The 23,643-nt window shown below is 34.8% G+C and overlaps 1 protein-coding gene across 1 annotated transcript in view; it reads right to left on the reverse strand.

Annotated features, from left to right (window-relative positions):
* Positions 1-661: 661 nt before the first annotated feature.
* Positions 662-23,643, reverse strand: part of Spt6 (transcription elongation factor Spt6) — an 82,626-nt gene continuing 59,644 nt past the window's right edge. The window contains exons 23-27 of the mRNA XM_072537856.1: positions 16,609-16,823; positions 15,970-16,207; positions 13,432-13,565; positions 6,884-7,388; positions 662-2,668 (exon numbers count right to left, since the gene is read on the reverse strand). Of these exons, the coding sequence (XP_072393957.1) occupies positions 2,469-2,668; positions 6,884-7,388; positions 13,432-13,565; positions 15,970-16,207; positions 16,609-16,823 (1,292 nt within the window). The 3' untranslated portion in view covers positions 662-2,468. The remainder of the gene's footprint in view (positions 2,669-6,883; positions 7,389-13,431; positions 13,566-15,969; positions 16,208-16,608; positions 16,824-23,643) is intronic.

Consider the following 23,643-nt stretch of genomic DNA (forward strand, 5'->3'; position numbering starts at 1 on the left):
TGTTACAAGAAATATAAATAATACAAGCAAGTGTAGTATAATTGAGTGTTTTTAATGTTGTGGCAAGAACTTGTCAGTATTTGAATAATTGTTTTGTTATTCTAATGTCAAGTTTTATGTGAATAGAAGCCTGGTCTTGGTCCTCTTACCTGGTCGTGGTAAAAACAAAATCAGAACAGCTGTTAATGGACGCATATTGTGCATGAGCAGAATGAATCTTTGTTTTTAGTAGGTTATGTTTTTGGCAATAGCCTTCTTTTGGTTGAAAAAAAAAATCTGAGAGTGGTGTTTTTATCCTCGGAATATCAAATTCTGATATTTTTGTTTTTTTTTTATTTGTTTCTATGTGTGTTGGATATGTATTGTGTAATTGTAGATAATGTCTGCAACTTCCTTTAATCCACTATAGTTGGTATGTTCTTGTTGTTGACTTCTTTTAGCATTGGCAACCAAAATCTGGTACATTCTGCTGATAGGTTTGTTACACATTTTTCTTCATTAAGCAGGATGACAGGGGCTTCCTTGATTTTTCACTTTTTAATGTCCGTTTCTTTCTTGATTATTGATAATCATAAAAGAAACAGACAATCATGAAAGAAATTTATATAGATCCAATCTTCATCGAACTAAGATTTATCAAAACATTGAATAAAAATCCCAATTAATGTACTACAATATATTACCAATAAAAAATTAAACTACATGTTAATTAAAATTTTTTCAAAACGTGATATTCATTCATATTTCCAATTGAAAATTTACCAAAATATAAAAAACAATATGTATAAAAGCAGCATTTGACATTAAAAACATCGTCATGTCAAATATTTCTAAAAGTGTTACTTATTACCTGAATCTTTGGAAAAATTTATAAAATTGGGATATAGACGATACGCAATTAATTCTAACTACAGTATAAAAAAACATTAGGCATACGGTAATAAAATACTAGTTCTTAAATTTAACATCATTTCTTTCTTGAATTTTTTCCAGTATTTTATAGTCAGTTTTCATCAAAATTTTATGTAAGATATTTCTACAAATTACCTAGATTTATACTTCTATGTATACGAACTACGTACTCGCTGAAGTCACATTAAAAAAACGGGCAGAGATTAAAAATAGGTAGTTTTGATTCATTTTACAATCATGGCATTGCTGTGGATATTGGTTTCATAATTCATGATTGGTTAATTAAATTTAAAGTACGAAGTAGTTGCAAATGACGTTAATTGAAACTCGAAATATAAGATAATCTAATCAACATAACATTTACCTGCAAAGATCAACACATGATATCACTTTACACATCACAAGTTATTGTGGTCATAATCGTTCTCGTATGACTCCTATTTACTTGTTTGAAGAAAATGGAAAGTGAAACTAGTTGTAATGACTTACGTGGAAATTTTTTTTAAGTTTTGGGAGAAAGGCACATATTAAAACATGTGTTGGAAGGTACCTGTCGCAAATACCAGAAATATGTGGACAATTAGCGAAAGTTTAGTCTCGGATAGTGTTTCGCGTAATTAACAGGATTGAAAAATGTATTAAACCACAAACTAGTGGTCAAAAAAAGTTGCAATATTGATATATAAAATTTGACAACAACAATACAACAATATTTAGAGTACAACAATTCGGGTATTTAAAAGAACCGTAAGGAAAATGAAACTTTGGCACTTAAAAAGACATCACTGACAACTATTCCTTACTTCGATTATAGTTAAATTTAGATTAAAAGGTTTCATTTGCAATAGAAGGCATCCACATACAGGGTTAAAATGATAGAGAAGTGTATCTTGAAGGGAATAATAACTATGAAAACATATTACATAAAATATCTTACATTATTCTGGAACTTTAGTTTCACATCTTATTTGCTTATTAAAAATAATAAAAAAGTATTTTAATAAAGTACAAAGTTTACAATAGACTCAACATCAATTATTTATTAAAAATGAAAAAGAAGAATAGGTTTCTACACAATTTTCTTCAACATTTAATAATGAAAGAATTAAAACAAACAAGGGGGCAGTTCAACACGATAAATTATCAACAAAAATACTATGCATGGCTTAGATGAATTGTAATAAAAATACAGGATTTGTTGTAAAAAACAGATGGAAACAGTATTGAAAATATAGCAGTACCGATTCTATTTAAGAAAAAGACGAGATACACAGACAGGAGGACCATTACATCGAATAGACAGCTACAGTGTGTATGTAGCTATAACAAAGAACCCTCAACCAATTTCAAAATAATATATATTTTTAATATCTACACGCTAAATTTAAACAATAATTTAAAAAATAATTTAATTACAATATTCTTGTCAGTTATACATTTTTGATGATCAGGTAATATTTTTGTAACACTCTTAATGTATTCGTAAGTTTATCCGTATTGTTGATTTTAGCATTTACAATATCACTTCCCTACTATATAACCAAATACAAAGTAATTTAGATACTTTCGTCATACAGAGGGGTAGCATCACCTAAGGACATAGAATGTGGAGATGTATTGGTTCGAGGAGTAGACCTGACAGACCTCGGGCTCTTGCTGAGGTGTTTCATTCTAGAACGTTCGGCATCGCTGTCGTATCTAGGAGTTCGTTGACCTACAGATCTTGGAGTATTGCGGCTATCACTTCGCGGAGTAGCTAGAACAGAAAATACCAAATTAATTTTTCTCTTTTTTAAGTGATATACCCCAGTCTACTTGAAGGTTCTAAAAAGTATAATATACTTTTTAGAACAATTTTTTTTAGGTGTAGCTGATGACAAATCCGTGAAGACTGTAACCGTTTTAAAAGTTTCAAATTATTTTTCACAGTTTCAAAACTTTATTATTATGATTTCTAGTAAATATTCAAATTAATGTTGTTCTATCCGTCGAGTGTGGAAGCACCTAAATTACCTTAAGGATCCAACTGCTTTTGATAATAGTTCCGACTTTGCCCCCCAAAAGCGAGGGTTACCGAGCGCTGCTAACCTTCGCGTTATATATCTTTCCTTTTTCTCTTTGAACGTCCAGCATACAGGACGAAATCTTGTTTTGAGTGGTCTCTTAACGAAGTAAGCCAAAAAATTCCTTTTTTCTTTTATATTTCAAATAAATATTTATTTTAGACCCTTACCGAGTGCCCTAATAGTTGCCAGAAACTAGAATGTATAGTTGGCCGCCATTACATGACATCCTCAAAAATTCGAAGAATTACCGTTATTTGGTATAAGTGCCTTTTGCGGAATATCCCGTTTGCTTTGCCACCCCCCCTCCTATAGATTTTTATGGTGGATATTATGCTTCTGCTGCCGATAGATTAAACGTTCCGAAATCCCAGCCTGAGTACCTAGTTGGTAAAAACTATATCCTTTCTGCAAGCCACACAAGCATAATTAATCTTTTAATTACATAAATATCTTCATAATATATAAATATCTCCTATATAATAGAATTTTTTTATGTGAACGAATTTCGAAATTTGGGATAAAGTATGATTTTATTTTCATATAAGTATGTCATTCATAATCTAATGCCAAGATATAAAATGGTTGTTTTCTTATTAAAAGTTTAGTTTATAACACTAGCAGAAGAACAACAAGGTTTTAGGTCGGGAAGATCATGCACCGACGCTATATTTATAATGAGGCAAGTACAACAGAAATCATTAGAATACAACAAACTGGCATATCTATGTTTCGTGGACCTTAAGAAGGCATTTGACCGGGTCAAATTAAAAGACGTTATCCACTTACTGTACGCAAGAGAGATACCTCTAGGAATAATCAAAACGATCGAAAATATCTACCAAAACAACACAATAAAAGTAAAAGTAGAAGAAGAACTAAACGACCCTATTTTAGCTGGCAATGAGATAAGACAGGGAGATTGCCTGAGCTCTCTATTGTTCAACCTGATTATGGATGAAATAATAAGAAAAGTAAGAACTAAAAACGGATACCAAATGGGAGAAAAACAACTTAAAATAATCTGCTATGCAGACGACGCAATACTACTATCTCAAAGTGAAGATGATTTACAACGTATGCTGCACCAATTTAATATAACCACCAGAAAATTTAACATGTTAATTTCCCCAAAAAAGACTAAATGCTTAACTACAACAGCAACTTTTTTACTAAGATAGAAATTGGAGCTGGAAGGTCAGATAATAGAACAAGTGATGGAGTTTAAATATCTAGACATCACATTATCTGGCTACGGAAAGCTCGAAACTGAAGTGGAAGATCAAGTGAATAGAGCAAACAGAGCCGCAGGCTGCCTGAATGAAACAATATGAAGAAATAAAAATATCAGGAAAGAAACGAAAGGTAGAATTCATCAAACAGTCATCAAACCAATAATGACATACGCGGCAGAAACAAGACCTGACACAGAGACGACAAACAGGATGTTGGAAACAGCAGAGATCACTTGGAAAAATTGATGATAAGACACTATGGGCACAGAATAAATAACAATCAGAATGCCCACTCTCAGATGTCGCCTTTGAAGTTTGTCAGCACGGGATCGCCATATTTTAAACGGAAACATAGACTCGAATTGAGAAATTTGTGACAAGCTACGACATAACTGTAATTTAAATTTTTAGAGATTAATAATTTAGTATATTTGAAATAATTTAATCTATTCTTCAACTAAAAGTACGAATAAAATAGTGCATATTATGTCTATAGTTGCCGTAAATAAATTAAACCTGATTAATTTTTCTATGCACACAAGATAAAATGTCACTGAACAGCACTGGTTCCGACTAAAACATGGCTGATTCCGTCTGCGCGAACGAGATGCACGTACTTATTTTTTCAAGCAGAGTGGGCATTCTGATTGTTTATTATTCTGTGCTATGGGATATAGCTAGAAGTACAGATGATATACGAAGTAGATGGAAGGTGGAGAACATCAAGAATTGGGTAAGAAATAGAAGAGTAGAATGGAACGATCACATAAGCAGAGGAAGACGATCAGTAGGAAGACCACGAAAACGATGGAACAAAAACTTACTGGAGGCACATTGGAAAACAGACAGTCATGTCTATATAAAAAGAAGAAGAAGTTTAGTTTCGTATAAGCACTTTTTATTTGTAATTTAATACCTAAACAGAGACTGTTTATTTCTTTTCCGGGATGATGTAATTCTAGAATCTTTTAATAACTTTTTGTTCGTTACAAAATAATAAAGGTTAGCTTTGTTTTAAATTTTTCATTTTATTTCTTTGTCTGAGCTCGTTTCCTTACGAGGGTAAACTATTAAAGGATGGTGCCCAATTCATTTTAATTTTAAAGATAATACAAACAGATTGTATATGAATTTTGAAAGAACCACACCCAACCTCTTCCCGATACGAGCCAAAGGGCCTAGAATATTTATGTAGGTAAGTATGTAAATAGTTTGCTTACGTTACAAAATGTCGCTACAACGTGGAGCCTAATACTTTCTATTTAGTTATTTTTAATAATTAATAAAATAATTTTTTTTATAAATAATTTTGATTACAGTTAATAACTGTGGCAATTTAAAATTTTCTTTTGTTTTGCTTTTTAAAAATATTTTAAAATGGAGTCTTGTGTAGTACAATACCTAAAAATATTAAGGTTGATTGTGAATTGTTAATAAGAGTTTTCAAAGCAAAGAAAAGTATTGGTGAAAAAAAAACAATGCTTTCTCAAATTGCTTAATAAGAATGTTATTTTGATGATGAACAAGTTGCAACTCATTTGTGTTCCCATTTTTTTTTCTTTTCATTATATTATTCGAGTCCAGTCTTTGTCAAATTAAGTTGACATATATTTTTTATAAATTGAATACTTGGGTTTATTTGGCCTTTTGTCAAATTCTATTGACGTTTTAGATATCTTTTTAATTTATGAATTGAATAAGCCAAATTTTAATCTGCCGATATTTGGAATTTGAAAGATTTGGTCACTGTTAGTTCACGATTTGCTTATTAAATAAACATTGCGTATAAGAAGAATTATTTAACTTGACCTTGACTCATGATTGTTATACGTAACGAACAGCTGGGAGCTTCTTATGGAACCACCGAGAAGGAAGTCCTTGTTGCTTTATTTTCTGTTGAAAAGTTTCGTCCTTATGTTGACGGTGTTGAAAACAGTCACCAGAAACAAATTACTTCCGCGATATTCTACAAAACTTATAAAAGGAAATAACGAAGTGAACAGATCAAAAGCTACAGTTCATAAGAAAAATATAAAACATCTACTTAAGTCAAAAACTAATAACTGATTACTCTGACGATGGAGAGGAAGTTAAAATCAACGACCTGAAAAACAACACAGGAATAATTCCCCTCAACCTGAGTCAAGCAAAGATTCACACCAACACAAATGATTTTATACATTTCTTCAAACTACTACCAATTAAGAAATAACTAGACAAAGAAGAACTAGACTGAAGTTCTTCGAAGAATGAACAAAGAACGGGAGCTGTTGATCACCATCAAGAGAAGAAAGTTGGAATATTTTGGTCATGTGATGAGAGGGAAAAAGTACCGATTGCTCCAGTTAATTATCCAAGGAAAGATTCAGGGCAAACGAAGTGTGGGGAGACAGTGGTTCCAGTGCACATTTAACCAATTATTTAGAGCAACAGCTTCAAACATACGAATAGCAATGATGATTGCCAAACTCCGTAGCGGAGAGGGCACTTGAAGAAGAAGAAAGACCAAATTGAAGCTCAGTACGACGCAGTGACTCAAAATGAACACAGCCATCCGTATTTCAACAGTTTATAATACTCTGACCAAGCTCTAAGATACGTCAATATTCATGATCATTACACATATTTGCTAAGAAATGCAGAATAGAGGAATATATCATAATTTTTACTTACATCTAGATCGAGCCCATGCTTCTGCAGCTTTCTGCCAATCCGTATTTTCATTTCCTCCCTTTCCATATCTATCTTCATTTGAGCTTCCGCCATATCTTCCGCCATGACTTCCTTTACCATACCTGTCACCGCCATATCTATCAGAATGAAAGCTTCTATTACTTACTGAGCTTCGCGGTGATTCGGGTGGCTGGAATCTCAATGAATCAGCATAACTTCCACTTCGCTGATTATGACTTAAATGACTACTGTATGAACTCTGGGAGCCTGGACTCGGTACAGGACTTGTAGGAAGCATTGGAGATTGTGCAGGATGGTTACGATAACTAGGAGTTCGTTGGGAAGGCGTTACAGCGCCAGGATGTAAAAAGGGATTGTTGAGACCTTGTGGTGCTGAGCTCGCCATGTGTTGGGAAGGCGTTTGATGACCATAGCGGGGGGTTTGCTGAGTGTGCGGTGTATGGTATGGAGTCATGTACGGAGTTTGACCGCTTGGAGTGTAAGGCTGAAATAAAAAAGTACGTAAAGAAAATATTCTGAAGATAAATTATTTTTATTTAGAATTATGACACGACATGAAAAAACTGAAATCAATAGTGAAAATTTCTCTTCTGATATCATATAATATCGATTATTGCATAGAGTTAATAAAATTCTGTCTCTTCTGTTTTCTAATGATTAAACAATAAAATAATCTCTGACCATACAAACAATGGTCTGGTATTTTCACTGATATTCAGTTTATACACTCATAGTAAACTTCCGTTGAGTTTACCGAAAGTACAAGCTGAATATAGCCGCAAATGTCAAACAGCTAACAAAAAATTTAGGTTTAGCGGTGTTGGCATGTTTTTATAATGTATATGCTGTATGCTTCAAATATAAAGAGATAAAGCTTTAGAAAAGTACATTTTGATTATATTATGTTAGGAATTCTGCAATTTTTGATTTATATAAAACAAAAATGAGTAAATATTTGTTTCTTTGGAGATTAATTGCAGTTAATTATTAAAATTTTTTTTGGCAATTGCCCTTTGGTAGATTAGGGGATAGATTTGGCAATCGTCAGATCAGCAGTTGCCAGATTACAACAGATGTTTGCAATTAATCTCGAAAGAGACAAATATTTACTCGTTATTGTTTCATATAAATTAAAAATTGCAGAATTCATAAAATAGTATAATCAAAATGTACTTTTTAAAAGCTTTCTCTCTTTATATTTGAAGCAAACAACATATGCATTATAAAAACATCCCAACACTGCCAAACAGAAATATTTTATTTCATGGTTGACAGTTGCGGCTATATTCAGCTTATACTTTCGGTAGACTCAACCTAAACTTCATTTTGGACACTATAAGCATTAGTCAACTGTTACTGTTAGTATTTTTAGAGAAGTCACCCTGCAACCTAAATATCTATTGTGTCCCTATTGCGATTCTATAAGGTAAAGTATCCTTTTCCTTATAGAATCTGTATCATATCTACTACCTGCAATCTTTTCTCAGGTTATTTCTCAGTCTATAATATAATGACCTGTAATTATTCCTGTTAAAATACGTAGTCCTTTTTTTCCTCATAGTTCCGTAGAAGTATTTTTGATTGCCTCATTCCATGTAAATCTTTCCACTGGTTTGATCTTCTTCTTCTTCATCTTTATAAGCAATTCTGCTTCTTAATTGGTGGATTAATACCTCTATGGAAGGTTGTAACTCCGCAGTCGTCCGATACTTTTTTCCGATTGGTGACTTATCTCTTGCTATTTTAACGATACAGGTCTCCTCCATTCTGCTTATGTGGTTATTCTATTCTTTTTTTCTATTTTGTGTCCATTCATTTATACACTGTACGTTACATTTTCTTCTAATGTCTTCACTTCTTTCGATCTCTCAGCGTATTTCCTGTAATTCTTCTCAGTACTCTCATCTCTGCCGTTTCCAGTAGCGTTTGCGTTGTGCCTGTGTCGGGTCTTGTTTCTGAGACATGTGTCATTATTGGTCTTACACTGGCTCTGGAATTCTGGAATTCATCTCAGTGTTAATGTGTCTATTTCGCCATATAGTGTTATTAAGGCATCCTGCCAGTCTATTTGATTTTTGTACTTGATCTCTCACTTCTTTGTCCAGGTCTCCATAGCTGGACAGTGTAATTCCCAGGTATTTTATTTCCATTACTTGTTCAATACTGATGCCATCAATTTCTATTTTACATCTGGTTGGTTATTTGCTGACTACTACTGGTTTAGTTTTCTGAGATGAGATTGTTATATTAAATTCTTTTGCTCTTATGTTAAATCTGTGGACCAGTCTTTGCAGACTCTCTTTATCTTGGGCTATCAATATTGCGTCGTCTGAGTAACAGTATTTTAATTCTTTGTTTCCCATTCTGTATCCTCTTCCTTTGTTAACGCTTTTGATGATTTAATCCTTGATTAAATTGAAGAGCATAGAGCATCTATTCTGACTTCCATTTTGTTGCTTTGGTAGATGTTTTCAATAGTTTATATAATATTTAGAGGAACTTCTCTATTATACAGAAGATGGATTATATCTTTGAGTCTTACTCTGTCAAACGCTTTCTTTAGGTCAATCAGACACAGAAATACTGGTCTATTATACTCTAGTGATTTCTCAGTAATTTGCTTTATAACGAATATTGCATCTGTACACGATCTTACACTACGAAAATCCTGTTGTTCATCTGCTAAACGTATGCTCTGATTTATTAGCACTTGTAAAATTTTAGTTGTAAGTTTTAGGGTAGTACAGTTATATTAAAAAAAAAGGGTACAAGTATTAGAAAGAGTATTAACGATCTATTATTATTAGAAAGAGTATTATTATTAAGAAGTATTAACGTCATCCTATTTGTGTAAAACCGGCTGGGATTTTTGGAGGTTATCAAATGTCATAAGTGATCAAAAATGCAACTCATAGACGCCAAAGACGTTTAATTTGATAGAAGGTTTAACGTTACGTACAATAAAAAATTAATATGCCTCGTCATTTAAGTGAGATTGAAAAGGCTCAAATAATTACGAAAATGGAAGAAGGATGGTCAATTCGTGCGCTAGCAAATTTCTATAATAGAAATTTGAAAACAATCTTCAGAATTAAGCAACGATGGGTCCAACAACAATCATTAAAAAGAAAAGTTGGTTCAGGGCGTTCCAAAGTATCCACTCCTCAACAAGATGCTGCTTTAGTTCAATTCTTAAGAGATAATCCATTTGCGACGTCGAAGGATTCAAGGATTCATACGGGATTTCCTGGTGCCCAACCTACTGTATCAGAAGGATCAATGAATCTGAATTAAAAACCGACCAGCTGCTAAAAAACCATTAGTAACTGTTGAACATCGGCAAGCAAGAGTAATATTTGCACTAAACTATATTTACCGCAACCCACAATTTTGGAACAACGTCATTTTTACTGATGAAAAGACTTTTCAGTCGATCTATAACGGTCAAATCCGTGTTTATCGTCCAGCCAATACTAGGTTTGAAGAACGATATATTCACTCTCATAATAAATCTGGACGTTTTTCTGTAAATGTATGGGGTTGGATTAGTATACATGGACCTGGTGTTTGTTGGCGATTAGAGGGAAGATTTACTGCCGACAATTACATTAACGTTTTGGAACACGTAATGCTCCCTTCTATTGAGCAATTGTATCCTAATAATACTTTTATATATCAACAAGATAATTGTTCAGTCCACACTGCCCATGCCTTAAGGAATTGGTTTCAAACGCAAAACCTGGAAGTATTGCCATGGCCTGCGCACAGTCCAGATATAAATCCAATTGAAAACATTTGGGGCATAATTGTTAAAAAAATATATAAAAGAAATTTTATGCCACAAAATTCAGATCAATTGTGGGATACAATCTTAGAGTGATGGGAAGATCTTGATCCAAATATGATATCTAATATAATTCAAAGTATGCCAAATAGACTAAATAAAGTTATAGAAGCAGACGGTTCTATCACCAAATACTAAATTCTATTTGTAACAGTCATTAAAATTATTCTTTATATAATTATTGAATAAATGGTTTCGTCTAATTAATGCTCAACGCCAATGATTTATATTTTTAATAACCTGTGACATTTGATAACCTCCAAAAATCCCAGCCGGTTTTACACAAATAGGATGACGTTAACTTCCCTTTCTAATACTTGTACCCTTTTTTTAATATAACTGTATTTAACAAGTTTATATCTCTGTAGTTTTCTGGCTGTTTTTATCTCCTTTTTTGAATAGTAGAATTAGTTCGCTCGTTCTCCATTCTTCCAGTACTTTACTGTGTTTTATAATTTTAATAATTAATGTTGTTAATTGTTCTGTAATTGCTGCTCCACAATATTTCAGTAATTCGTCTGGTATCCCGTCTTTACCTGCTGCTTTTCTGTTCTTCAGGTTTTCAAGTATTTTCCGAACTTCCTGTACGTTTATATTAAGTTCTTCATTTGGGGTAATTTCTGGTGTTTTCGGTTTTAGCATCGTTTGTTCCTCCTCTTCTTCTTCTTCTTCATGTGCGATCTCCTCTAGGAAGGTTGGCAACCATCATGGAAATTCGCACTTTCGATACCGCTGCTCTAAAGAGGTCAGCAGAAGTGCAGTTAAACCAAGCTCTCAAATTGTTTAACCAGGAGATGCGTCTTCTTCCGCGACTCCTTCTTCCCTGTATTCTTCCTTGTCTTATTAATTGCAGCAAGTTATAACGCTCGCCCCTCATGACATGTCCCAGATATTGCAGTTTTCTGACTTTAATTGTATTTAAAACCTCTTTACCTTTTCCCATTCTTCTCAACACCTCGACATTCGTGACTCTATCCACCCAACTTATTCTTAATATCCTTCTGTAGACACATAACTCGAAGGCTTCTAATCTGTCCGAAACATATTTCTTTAATGTCCAAGCCTCCAACCCATAAAATAATACGGAGAACACGTAGCATCTCAGAAGTCTTATCTTTAAAGAAATTGAAATGTCCCTGCTGCAGAGTACTTTTTTTCAGTTTGTTGAAAGAATTTCTTGCCTGTCCTATTCTTGCCTTAATCTCTTCTGTGTACTCATTATTTTCGTTAATTATTGTACCCAGATATTTATATTTTTCAACTTTTTTAATTTGTTCTCCATGTATTGTTATGTTTTCTTGGCGCTGTTGGGCTTTTGTAATTACCATAAATTGTGTCTTTTTTGTGTTTAGGGACAGTCCGTTTTCTTCCCTGACTTCTACCATTCTGTCAACCATTTGTTGTAAATCCTCAAGACATTCCGCCAATAAAATAGTGTCGTCGGCAAACCGTATATTATTGATTGGTCGGCCATTTACTTTTATTCCCATAGTTAGTTCTTCTAGTGCTTCCTGGATTATTTCCTCTGAATACAAATTGAACAAAGTAGGAGACAGAACACAGCCCTGCCTGACGCCCCTCTCAATCTGTATTTCATTTGAAAAGACGTTGTTCTCTTTTACCACAGCGATCTGATTATAATAGATAGCGCTAATGATCCTGATGTCTCTCATATCTAAGTTTTTCTTTTCAAGTAATTCGATAAGACGGTTATGTCTGACCTTATCGAAGGCTTTGTTGTAATCCAAGAAAAACATATATACTGGCTGATTAACATCCATGCACCTTTGCACAAGTACATTCACAGCGAACAGGGCTTCCCTCGTTCCCAGTGCATTTCTAAATCCAAATTGTGTGTCGCTTATGTCCTGCTCAAGTTTGTTGTGTATTCTCCGGTGTATAATTTTTAAAAATATTTTGAACGTATGACTCATTAAACTTATTATCCGGTGGTCTTGGCATTCTTTTGCATTTGGTTTTTTGCTAATGTTATGAATGTTGACATTCTTCCTCTGCATAGAGCTTTTTGAGGTAGTCAATCCACGTATCCTTCCCTATGGGTTTTGGTTCTATTAGTTCCTTTACCTCCGTTGTTTGACCTCTTATGAAGCGCCATATTTCCTTTTGCAGACCGTAAAAATCATGTTACATTTCTTTTGAAAATCGTTCCAGTGATCAGTGATCATTTTTTATTTTTCTTACAATTGCAGGTGTTTCGTTTCTAATTGTCTTGTAATTATGGTATGCCTCTTGTGTTTTGGTTGACATGTATTTGAGGTAAGCTTTTTTCTTTTCTTTATTTTGGTTTGATCTTATGCGATCTATTTCTCTTTCAATTTCTTTCAGTATTAAGCCTATCTCCTAAAAGGTGTTCTGGCTAATGCGTCAGCAATTTCATTTCCGTTAACTTTGATATGTTTCGCAGTCCATAGGAGGGTAGCTAAATTTTCCTTTTTATTTAATTTCGCTTAGCATTGAGATATCACTTTAGAATTAATCACATGTGCTTTCACTGCTTCAATGTCTGCTTGACTATTGGACATTATGACGATTTCTTCTCCCACATATTTTGTGAATAGCTTTAACTGGGTGCAATTTCCAATATCGTGACAAAGCTTTGCTTCGCCTTGATAAAGTGATCATCACAGTTACATATAATTACCATACTTTATTTTCAACTTACCGTATTAATATAATTGCCGCCATAACCAGGAGTGTGGGGATAATGTGGAGTTTGATTGGTGGCAGCAGATAACGCTTGAACTACATGACTTGGCAAATTTTGAGCAACTCTTTGAATAGCTTCATTATTCATACCTGAAACGCAATAAAGTATTATAAGTAAAATAAACAAAACAAGGTAATTGAGATTTTATGCTAGGCTAGATCCACATTTTCGATAAGATATCCCACTTGGCGACCTTGTAAGCTTTTTAGCGGATTATATATATATATATATATATATATATATATATATATATATATATATATACATATATATATATATATATATATATATATATATATATATATATATACATATATATATATATATACATATATATATACATAGATATATATATATATATATATATATACATATATATATATATATATATATATATATATACATATATATATATATATATATATATATATATATATATATATATATATATATATATATATATATATGTTCGGATAAGTTTCCGCGGTCAGATGAATGAAAATTACTGAGTTCTCGGGAAGAACCGCGTTGAGAATTTAAAACTCGACGTTTCGGCACCCATTTTGGTGCCATTATCAAGAGGGATACGGTTCGGTTCGAGTTCGGGGTCTCAATCTGCCTACTCCCCTCACTCGAGACGTACCAGTATCGTGTTCTATATTGCAAGAACTGTCTCTCGGCACTGAGGTCTCAATCTGCCTACTCCCCAGTGTCGAGTGACAACCGATCTTACCCTGTGTGGCTGCTTTTATACTCGCTGTATGCGCGGGAACGGTATGCGCTGACGTGGTCTGAACTGACGTGGCCTGAGCGGTGTGGGCGGGAGGTCGCTGAAGAAGGGGTCGCCATGTTGCCGGTAATCGTTTCGCGTCATCGCGCGTGTTCAAGCTGTGAGGCCGTTTTTCGATTTCGATAGCTTCACGAATGATTCTCGCTTTTAATGAGCGGATGGGAGCGATGGTTTTTGCTTTTTCGAAATCTATTTTGTGGCCTGTCTGAATATGATGTTGGGCTAGGGCTGAAGTGGTATCGGAATGTTTGACTGATAGAGAATGTTCGTAAATACGGTTATGGATTCGTCGGTTTGTCTGTCCTACGTATGTACGTGGGCAACTGGAACAAGCTATCTCGTAGACACCATGGTCTTCATTGGGGATTTGGTCTTTTACGGATCTAACGAGATTGGACAGTTTGGAGTGAGTGGTGAAGATGGTTTTGATATTAAGAGGGATAAGAGTTCTACTGATCTTGTCAGTGACACCTTTAATAAAAGGTAGAAAGATTTTGGGTTGATCCGGCGGCAAGGTTTCTTTTTTGGATGGAATGGGGTTTAGAAGTTTTTGAATGCTTCTATTGATTTGGGTTTTGTGGTAGCCGTTTTGTAGGAGTGTTTGTCTCTCAACACTCCTACAAAACGGCTACCACAAAACCCAAATCAATAGAAGCATTCAAAAACTTCTAAACCCCATTCCATCCAAAAAAGAAACCTTGCCGCCGGATCAACCCAAAATCTTTCTACCTTTTATTAAAGGTGTCACTGACAAGATCAGTAGAACTCTTATCCCTCTTAATATCAAAACCATCTTCACCACTCACTCCAAACTGTCCAATCTCGTTAGATCCGTAAAAGACCAAATCCCCAATGAAGACCATGGTGTCTACGAGATAGCTTGTTCCAGTTGCCCACGTACATACGTAGGACAGACAAACCGACGAATCCATAACCGTATTTACGAACATTCTCTATCAGTCAAACATTCCGATACCACTTCAGCCCTAGCCCAACATCATATTCAGACAGGCCACAAAATAGATTTCGAAAAAGCAAAAACCATCGCTCCCATCCGCTCATTAAAAGCGAGAATCATTCGTGAAGCTATCGAAATCGAAAAACGGCCTCACAGCTTGAACACGCGCGATGACGCGAAACGATTACCGGCAACATGGCGACCCCTTCTTCAGCGACCTCCCGCCCACACCGCTCAGGCCACGTCAGTTCAGACCACGTCAGCGCATACCGTTCCCGCGCATACAGCGAGTATAAAAGCAGCCACACAGGGTAAGATCGGTTGTCACTCGACACTGGGGAGTAGGCAGATTGAGACCTCAGTGCCGAGAGACAGTTCTTGCAATATAGAACACGATACTGGTACGTCTCGAGTGAGGGGAGTAGGCAGATTGAGACCCCGAACTCGAACCGAACCGTATCCCTCTTGATAATGGCACCAAAATGGGTGCCGAAACGTCGAGTTTTAAATTCTCAACGCGGTTCTTCCCGAGAACTCAGTAATTTTCATATATATATATATATATATATATATATATATATATATATATATATATATATATATATATATATATATATATATATATATATATATATATATATATATATATATATATATATATATTATGCCGGGGGCCTTTCTCTTACACAGTTACTTAGTCGGGAGAAAGTTACTTATTTGGATGTACATTGAAAAAAATACTTACTAAACGCAGGTGTGGCAGTTCCATATCCAGTTCGGCTTGAGGCCAGCCTTGGCGTACTACCCGGCGTTGCGCCACCTGGCGGAGGCTCCCGGAAATGTTCTTTGAACCATTTAAACAACGAACCAACGGAATCAAACATTTGTTGTCTAAACCGGAAGCCTTCCGGAGTAACTGTTACATATTCGTGTCTAACTTTGTTTCGTGGAAGATACGAAAGAAGAAATTTACCAGGTATATTCTAAAATAAAAACAAGTATTTCTTTATATGAGAAAATTGAAAAGAAATTTTAATACATATCAAGAAAAAATGGAAAACTAGAACGATATTTAAATAGAAAATAGTAAATAAAAATAATAAAATAAAAACAACTCAGGAAATTAGTTATAAAGCTTTGTCAGCTCTTTTAATTTATTCAACTAAGAATTGGCAGCATTCTTTTTTATTTTTTTTTTATTTTAAAATGCATCAATTCATAATTAATAAAATAGTAATTCGTTATCTTGTCTAGTTACTTCTATTACTTAGCATCTTTTTGCAAATAGCAATGTTGAATAAAATGTTTTTATTAGGCGATATACCAGTAACTGAGACATTTGCCACTATTCGTATCTATAATATATAATAAATTATAAATTTACCTTAGCAGCACTAATTACATAATGAATTTTAGAAGCATTTTTCTTTTTTTCATCTTTAAGATATTCTTCAGCCTTATCTTTATGACCACCCGCGAAATCTTTGTAATATCTAAAATACAGTAAATCTCTAGCATGCGCTGCCATTGGTGTAACGTGTCTAGCTATTATTTCATCAAGATCTTCAAATTCTTCATTTCCAATCCATAATGATTTTCCTGAAAGAAAAAAACTTAAATATACAAACGTGAATGAATGAAGCATTATCTAGAATTCTGAGTTTGTTGCAATGGTTATACGAAAACCACAAAGGCAACCCCACGTTCCTAATTCCCAGAATTTAACTTCTTCATGTTTTTCGTTTTATGTGACTAAAAATAAGATTTTATACCATAACTCCCTCCCATACCACAAAACTGTCATTTTGTCGTTTTTTGTTCGGTGCGCTGCAATCAATTTTAAAATTTCAAAAATTCACACACATAGTTGAGACATTGAAGGCGGAAACTCTTATCAAAACTTCAGGCTTATGAGCTATGGTTATACAGAAGGATCCTGAAGATACCGTGGACAGACAAAGTTACCAATGAAGGAGTACTGCGGAGGATGAACACAACCGCGGATATGGTCAACATCGTGAAGGGCCGTAAGCTGCAGTACTTGGGACATATAATGAGAAATCAAGGCAGATATGAGCTACTTCAATGCAGTTTACAAGGTAAAATTGAAGGAAAAAGGGCCCAAGGACGAAGAAGAATATCCTGTCTTGCTAACCTGAGAGCATGGTATAGAAAGACTTCAACACAGCTATTCTGTCTAGCAACCAACAAAGTCATCATAGCCAGAATGATCGCCAACGTTCGGAACGGACAGGCACCCTAAGAAGAAGAAGATTGAGTATACATAACCTAAAAATGCATTTTATTTTTGAAAAAAGCGTCTAACTTTTTTTTGGAGATGACTGCAGGTTAACTTTTTTTTAATTTGTGTATTTTATTAAAAAACATGTTTCTGAATTTTTCCAGATTTTTTCGTAACGTGCGTTACCTTCAAAAATCCGAAAAACTGGTTTTTAGAGATTTTCCCCATTTTATATACTTCAAAATAGATGAATTTAAGGTTTTTTATAGGTTATATAATTTGAAGTCTATGAGTCTTTTAGAACATTTTTTTTGCGAGTTTATAATCTTTGAGATCAATACAACCTAAATCAATGCGTCTCCAATCCATATTAAAAAAAATATATGGAAGAGAATATTTCAGGCCTCAAAGAAGCAAATACAACCATCGTTTAACCAAAAAACCAGGTTTTCAGGTTATTACCTGTACCTATAACTGTTTTACCTTTCTACATCATTAAACAGCGTGTGTTCAAAAAAAAAATTTAAAATAACATGAGACGAAGTATTTTCCATATTCAGAGAAGATAGAGATTTCTTGAAACATGCGAAAAACCCTATTTTCAAGTGTTATTTTTTGAAATCTTTACAATGACGTTTTTGACGGTAGGGGAGGGGCGGCGAATTAAAATTGGGATGTCTTATTTTTTAATCACATAGAACGTAGAAAAATTATGGGAAATGCTAAGGACATTTCACCAAGAAAAATAGTTGGTACCGATCATTCCCGTGGTAAAATAGCTTCAATTACAAAAGTTCTAAAGTTTTGAAAATGGATAAGTTGGAAATATTTTCTTCACAAACAGAAAAGAGCCTTAGAGAAGTGGGAAAAAATACACTGAGGGACGAAAGAAAAATCCGAGACATCTTAACGAACTCTTTTTTAATCACTGTATCACTCATAGTTAAAATTATCGGTGAGTGATCAGAGATTAAAAAAGAGTTTAATCCAATATTGACTAATAAAAAAACTGACTGGGAGAGCTTCAAAATAAACCTAGAACACAAAATTAATCTTGCTGTGCCATTGAGAAACACGAGGCAACTTGATGACGAATTAGAAGTCTTTATAAAAAATATCCAACAGGCAGCTTGGGAAAATACTCCCACAATAACTTCTAGAACAAAAGGGAACAACTATCCAAAAGAAATCCGAGGACTCATAGTAGAAAAAAGGAAGTTAAGGAAAAAATGGCAGCAATATAGAGCTCCACGAGACAAAACTAGTCTAAATAATGCTACACAAAAAATAAAAAGGGAGATAAATAATATAAAAAATTCAACAATTAATTCTTTTTTAAGTAATTTAACAGCTGACCAAAACACAGATTATTCTTTATGGAAGGCAACAAAAAGAATGAAGAGACCAATTATTCATTCTCCTCCTATCAAGTTGGAAAACGGCAACTGGGCTAGAAGTAACGAACAGAAAGCAGAACGATTTGCAGATCATTTAGAAAGTACGTTCAAACCCAACCACAATGATGGCGAAATACTGAGATGGGAAGAACCATTCCAAACTAAAGAAAGAATAACGTTAACATCACTTAGAGAAGTATCAACAGAGATAAAAGAGAATATAAATCCTAAGAAAGCTCCAGGATATGATCTCATAACAGGCGAATTATTAAAAAATTTACCAAGAAAAGCCATAGTTAAGCTGACACACCTAATAAATGCTGCTTTTAGATTGAGATATGTTCCCAGACTCTGGAAAGTAGCCGAAGTAATTATGATCGCCAAACCAGGTAAATCTCCTAATGAAGTGACATCCTATCGACCAATATCACTCCTTCCGGTGATGTCAAAACTATTTGAAAAACTTCTATTGAAAAGATTAAACCAATAATAGAAAGAAAAAATCTTATACCAAATCATCAATTTGGTTTCAGAAATCAACATTCCACTATAGATCAAGTTCACAGAATAACGAATATAATAGAAAAAACATTAGAAGAAAATAAAGTCTGCTCTACAATCTTCTTGGATGTAGCACAGGCGTTTGATAAAGTCTGGCATGACGGTTTAAACTATAAACTAAGAACGCTCATGCCTAAACAGTATTCAGAAATCTTGAAATCATACATTGCGAATAGATATTTCAGAGTAAAAGAAGAAGAAGTTTACACCGACTTAAGTGAGATCAAAGCTGGCGTGCCACAAGGGAGTGTCTTAGGTCCGGTCCTGTACCTATTGTATACGTGTGACATTCCAGAGCTAGAACAAAATACTATTGCCACCTTCGCGGATGATACAGCCATACTGGCGATAGGAGACACTAGTGAAGAAGCGACTGATAAGCTGCAACTATCAGTAAATAAAATACATAACTGGACCAGAAAATGGCGAATAAAATTAAATGAGACTAAATCTGCACACGTTAACTTTACAAATAAAAAAATAGAAAATTTGCCAGTTAGAATAAATGATACCCGAATTCCTTATGCAACATCAGCAAAATACTTGGGCATCACCCTAGACGCGAAGCTGCGCTGGAAAGTCCATGTCAAAAAGAAAAGAGGGGAGCTTGATATTAGATATAAGAAATTGTATTGGCTGATTGGAAAAAATTCAACATTATCAATTCATAATAAATTATCCATCTACAAGCAAGTACTGAGGCCAGTATGGGTATATGGGTGCCAACTCTGGGGCTGTACCAAAGCTAGTAATATACATATTATCCAGAGATTTCAAAACAAAGTACTGAGAAACATTGTTGATGCTCCTTGGTATATCCGTAACAGCAACCTCCACCAGGACCTGGGTATGGAAACTGTGATCGAAATAATCAAGAGAACAGCAGCAAGTCACGAGCAGAGGCTGCATAGTCATGTGAATGTCGAGGCAATCCAGCTTCTTGACAACACTGAACTAAAGAGAAGACTCATAAGGACAAAACCATTTGAGCTAGTGTAAATGTGTAACAGTTTAGTGTAAAAAGCAGAGTATAGTGCTGTGAAATTATTGCATGTTAGTTGTAGTGCATTAGTTAATAGATAAAATAAGAGTAAGCCATAGGGTAAGCCTTAGATTTAATCATTTGCTGTTATTATGTTAGGTCAGAAAATAACTGATAATTGGTCATTTGTGACCAGATAGCAGTATACAAACACCGCACAGGTGTTAATAAAAAAAAAAAAAAAAAAAAAAAAAAAATCTTAACGAACACTAAATATTCTAATTGTAATGAAAATAAGACAGGACTCTGGCATAAGCCCGTGACAGCTCATGGGCAAATAATTGTTTTTTAATAGGATTTTTTATTATAGGATTAACAGGCTAATAGACCTATTAGCCAACCACATATACTGGGTATACAAGTTACAAACAACACCGTAATCCAACGTATGAATAAAGATCTGGAAATTATGCGTATCGTGAAAATCAGAAATATGACATACTTAGGGCATGTGATGCGCAATGAGAAGTATCAACTAATTTTACAAGGCAAGATAGAAGGCAAAAGATCTCAAGGGCACAGAAGGACATCGTAGTTGAAGAACATCAGAAAGTGGACAGGAATGATATCATACATCTATTTAGAGCAGCTGTCAACAAAGTTGTAAGGACCAACGTGATTGCCAACATCCACAGAGGATAGGCACCAAAAGAAGAAGATATACTGGGTGACAATCGTGAGCCGGATGTTTTTAGAACGCATAGTACGAAGTTTGAGGGGATGAAAGTGGGACAAGCGCGGCGTTACTACCTCTGTAGTAGTGTGCCATTTCAGTAAACATGAAGCAGTGGATGGTAGAACATGGCACGTTTGCATACGATACGTTTATCCGAAATCAAGAATCAGTGGTCGCTACACAGCGGCTATTTCGCACTCATCTTAAGATGGATAAAGAATTTTAGAACAACAGGCAGTGTCATGAAAATAAAGGAACAAGGTCCGAATAGAACAGTAAGAACTCCTGTAAACATACAATGAGTGAGAGATGCCGTCGTCAGAAGCCCTGCACGATCCGCCCGAAAAGATGCAATTGAGCTAAACATTAATCGGGAATAGTTTAGAAAAATGTTGCATAAGGACCTAAAATATCACCCCTACAAATTGCAGAATGTTCAGAAATTAACGGAAAGAGATGTTGAGCAACGTGAGGATTTCGCTACGAAAATGCAAGTTCTTTTGGAGGATAACTTAGGTCAGCATCTTCTAATGAGCGACGAAGCTCATTTCCATTTTTACGGAACCGTTAATAAATAGAATTACAGGTACTGGGTTCCTGAAAACCCACGATATCTCCATGAGCATCCTTTACATTCTCAAAAAGTCACAGTGTGGTGTGCCATTGGTCCGAAAGGCATTATTGAGCCATATTTTTTTGAAGAGGCTGGCCATACCGCCACCGTTAACTTTATTCGCTACGTTGACAAGATCCAAAATTCTTGGGTTCCAGAACTACGCAGAAAAGGGATAAACCCAAGAAATGTGTGGTTTCAGCAGGATGGTGCCACGGCACATACTGCCCATGCTTCAATGAATATTCTCCGCAACCTGTTCCCAGGACAACTCATTTCACGTTTCGGAGATTTGCCGTGACCTCCAAGGTCTCCAGACCTGTCAATATGTCATTTTTTTCTATGGGGGTATTTAAAGAGTTGTGTATATGCTAGCAAGCCTCGTAATTTGATCGAATTGAGGAACGCAATGCGACAGGAAATTCTGACTATTGATCGAGCGATGTTAGAGCCTGTTATGGAGGATTTTATGGAGATTTCATAAAGAGGATCGAAAACTGAATCCATCGTGATCGTCACCATCTTGATGACATTATTTTCCATATTTAATTAGATTGTAAATGGCATAATATCAGCTTCATTTTGATGTTAATAAAATAGTATTTTCTTGCAAATTTCTTGCCTACCATTTAGTTCAAAATCGTCCTATTGCCAATTGTCACCCTGTACAAGCTCTTCACTAGGTTAGTGACATCAAGATTGGAGAAAAAATTAGACTTACACCAACCGAGAGAGTAGGCAGGATTCTGTTCAAATTATGGTACCAATGATCACCTCTATACGGTAAAGACACTCATTGAAAAATCTATAGAATACAACAAACCTCTTGTCCTCACTTTCATAGATTTTCATAAAGTGTTCGACACGATCGAAATAGACAGCCTTATAGAAGCAATGAATGAGAGCAAGATCGACCATAGGTATAGTGAACTTATTTACTTTATGTACAAAAATGCCACTATGACTGTTAAGATACACGATAAAAACCGACCAATAAAAATAAAACGTGGGATAAGGCAAGGAGATACATTGTCATCGAAATTATTCATAATGGTATTAGAGTATGGCTTTAAGATGGTCGATTGGGATCACAGAGGGGTAACAATAGACGGCGAAACGCTTAACCAACTCCGTTTCGCAGATAATTTAGGAGAAGCCACAGATATGTTAAATGAATTGGACTTGTATGTTCGAAGGTGGGCCTCAGAATGAACTTGACCAAAACTAAGTTTATGACAAATATGGTCCCCAACATCCATTTAACTATTCAACGCAAAGTGGTAGAACTGGAGAAATATACGTATTTCTTTGGAAAACTGCGTGAGACACTTAGGGCAAACATACCAATTAGCCTCAAAAGAAAAGACTACGGCTTCGAAATTGAGAGTGGCACAGAGACGAATGGAAAGGTCTATGCTGAGAGTGACGTTGCGGGACAGAATAAGAAACGAAGATCTGCGAAGAAGGACGAGTATTGCTGATGTTGTGGAACGCATAACGGAACTGAATTGAAACGGGGCATACCATGTAGCGAGAATGTATGACTCACGATGGACGAGCAAAATTATAAATTGGAGGCCAAGAGCAGACAAACGTAGTAGAGGAAGACCACCTACACGTTGGGCTGACGACATCAGGCGTATCACCAAAAATTGGCAACAAAGAGCACAAAATCGTAAAGAATGGAGGAGTTTAAGAGAGGCCTATGTCAAACAGTGGACGTAATACATGATGGCTGGATGATGGTGATGATGAATAGGATTTTTAATGAGCCGCCATGCAAAAAACCGTATTTAAGATAAATTTGAGAATTATTTATTATTGAAAGCAGGTTAATATATGATCAATTTATTCACAAGTCTAAGATAATAAAAAAATATATAGTCCA

This window comes from Diabrotica undecimpunctata, chromosome 7, assembly GCF_040954645.1.
Source record: "Diabrotica undecimpunctata isolate CICGRU chromosome 7, icDiaUnde3, whole genome shotgun sequence".
In the NCBI taxonomy this organism is placed as follows: domain Eukaryota; kingdom Metazoa; phylum Arthropoda; class Insecta; order Coleoptera; family Chrysomelidae; genus Diabrotica; species Diabrotica undecimpunctata.